At 66.0% G+C, this 2694-nt stretch overlaps 1 protein-coding gene across 1 annotated transcript; it reads left to right on the forward strand.

Annotated features, from left to right (window-relative positions):
* The first annotated feature begins 7 nt into the window (after positions 1-7).
* Positions 8-1989, forward strand: LOC115307823 (transcription intermediary factor 1-beta-like). The gene is made up of 4 exons (XM_029963376.1): positions 8-120; positions 453-552; positions 631-705; positions 1512-1989. The coding sequence occupies exons 1-4, from the start codon at positions 53-55 to the stop codon at positions 1707-1709; spliced, it is 441 nt and encodes a 146-aa protein (XP_029819236.1). The 5' UTR covers positions 8-52; the 3' UTR covers positions 1710-1989.
* Positions 1990-2694: the final 705 nt, after the last annotated feature.

The raw sequence follows: 2694 nt of genomic DNA on the forward strand, positions 1-2694 counted from the left end.
TGTCCCCGTGGGGTGGAGCTGCCGGGTGTGCGGCCGCGCCGGGGCCGTGGTGATGTGTGACCGGTGCCAGCGCTGCTTCCACCTGCACTGCCACCTGCCCGCCCTGCTCGACGTGCCCAGGTACGGCACCCGGGGAGCTGCTGGGATCCACGGGGATCCAGAGGCACCTCCCTGGGATCCACTGCCCCTCGTCACCTCCCTGGTCCCTCTGGGAATCGTCCCACTGACTCCAAACCTCGTGGAATGTCCGTTCCCTGTCCGTGATCCCTCCGGGAATCCCTCCGACAACCCCAAAACTTGGGGGATCTCCTGCCCCCGACCCCTCTGGGAATCCCCCACTGACCCCAAACATCGCGGGGTCTTCTTTCCCCTTCCCTGATCCTTGTGGGAATCCCGTTGCTGGCCCCAAACCTCCTGGGATCTCCCGTTCCCACTGGCTCCCCGTTCCACAGCTCCGACTGGACGTGTTCGCTGTGCCAGGAGCTCCCCCCGCCCTCCGAGGCCCCCTCGGGCCAGGGAACCCCCGCCCGGCTGAGCCCCCTGGACCAGCAGGTGAGTCCTGGGGGGGGATTCGGGGGGATCCCAAGGGATCCCGGGGGATCCAGGGCTGCCCTCTTTCTCCTCCCCCAGAGGTGTGAGCTGGTGCTGCTGGAGCTGCTGTGCCACGAGCCCTGCAGGGCCCTGCAGCGCCCGCGCGGCCTCGCGGTGAGTGGGGGCTACCGGGGGGGGCTGGGGGGCTACTGAGCCATGGGGACCACCCTGAACACCTCGGGGGCTACTGAGCCATGGGGACCACCGTGAACACCTCGGGGGCTACTGAGCCATGGGGACCACCATGAACACCTCAGGGGCTCCTGGGGTTTGGTGACCCTTGTGGAGTTTGATGCTCACGGGAGGGGTTTGGTGGCCCAAGCAGTGGTTTGGTAGCCCCAGGGCACATTTGAAGACCCAAGCAGGGATTTAGTGGCCCCAGTCACGGTTTGGTAGCCCCTGACACCGTTTGGTGGCCACAGGAGGGGGGTCCCGCCCTGGACCTGACCCTGATGAGGGCGAAGCTGCAGGAGAAGCTGAGCCCCCCCTACAGGACCCCCGAGGAGTTCGCCAGGGATGCCTGGAGGGTCCTGGGGCAGCTCCAGGGGACCACCGAGGTCTGGGGGGTGTCTGGGGGTCCCTGAACGTCCCTGGGGGAGGTCTGGGGGTCCCTCTGGGCATCCCTGGGGAGGGCTGGGGTGGCTTGGTGGTTTCTCTGGGTGTCTGAGAGGGTCTGGGGGTGGTCTCTGAAGGGGTTTGGGGGTCCCTGGGGAGGTCTGAGGGTCCCTCTGGGGTATCTGGGGGTCCCTGTGGGGGTCAGGGGGTGTCTCTAGGGGGTCTCACCCTCATGTCCCCCCAGGACAAGGCGGGGGTCTCTGAGGGGTCTGGGGTGCTCTGGGGGTGTTCCTGGGGATCTGGGGGGGGTCTCTGGGGCCTCAGAGGGGGTGTCCAGCCCCCCTGACCTCCTGTGTCCCCCCCAGGACAAGGTGGGGCTGCAGTCCCTGCTGAGCGTCCAGAGGTTCCTCGAGACCCGCCTGAGCCGCGTCTTCGGGGACAGGAAATTCTGGGACCACCCAGGGACCTCTCTGCAGCCTGAGCCCCCTCCCCAGGGGGGCTGGGACCATCCGGGGTCACCCCTGGCATCCTGGGACCCCAATTCTGCTGCTCCAGGGTCCTGATCCCCCTCCCCGGGGTCCTGAAACCCTCCCTGGGACCCCAATCCCCCTCCCCGCGGTCGTGATCCCCCTCCCAAGGGTCCTCCAATTCCCCCTGGGACCCCAGTTTGTTCTCTCTGGGACCCCAATCCCCCCTCCCAGGACCCCAATCCCCCTCCCCAGGGTCCTGGTCCCCCCTCCAGGACCCCAGTTCTGCTCCTTGGACCTATAAAACCGCTCCTGGTCCTTCTTCCCTGTGGGTCAGGATCTGCCCGGCTGTGACCCCGGGGGGGTCCTGGCAGGGACCTGCAGGCCCTGGAGAGGGAAGCCCAGGCTGGAGCAGGTTTTTCCCGGGTAGGACTTGCAGCCCCTGTGGGGGACCCACGTGGGTACAGCTCGTTCCTGAAGGACTGACCCCACGGAGGAGTGACCCACGGGACAGCAGGTTGGGAAGAGCTGCTGCCTGAGGGTTGGACCCACGGCAGAGTCACGGTCCATCGAGGGGAAGGACTCCAACTCCTCTCCCTGAGCAGCAGAAACAAGAAGGGACTGTAACCCCCGTTCCCTGTGCCCCTGCACCGCTGGGAGGGGTGGGGGTAAGGTGTTCTTAAGACTATTTGTCAGTCTCTGGTTCTTATGCTGTCAGTAATAAATTTAACACCAACCATCCCCACTTGGAGTCTGTTTTGCCCGTGAAGGTGATCAGTCACTGACCTCTCCCGGCTCCTCTCTCCACTCACGCATTCTGAATTGCTTTTTTCTTCTGTCTTTGTCCGGTTACGGAGGGGAGAGTGAGGGAGCGGCTTTAGCGGGTACCTGGCCAGGGTCAGCCCAGTACAGAGGGCAAACTGGTCCCAGTGCAGCCCCCCCCGCGGAGATGGTGGCGCCCAACAGAAGGCGGGGCCTCAAGCTCCGCCCCCGGGCGCGGGGATTGGTCGGTGGGGCCTGGAATTGCCGAAGTTTTCCGGAAAGAGCCGAAGGCACGAGCGGCGCCGCGCCCGGTTCGTCG

Source organism: Manacus vitellinus, unplaced genomic scaffold (assembly GCF_001715985.3).
Source record: "Manacus vitellinus isolate BGI_N305 unplaced genomic scaffold, ASM171598v3 scaffold_1016_pilon, whole genome shotgun sequence".
NCBI lineage: Eukaryota > Metazoa > Chordata > Aves > Passeriformes > Pipridae > Manacus > Manacus vitellinus.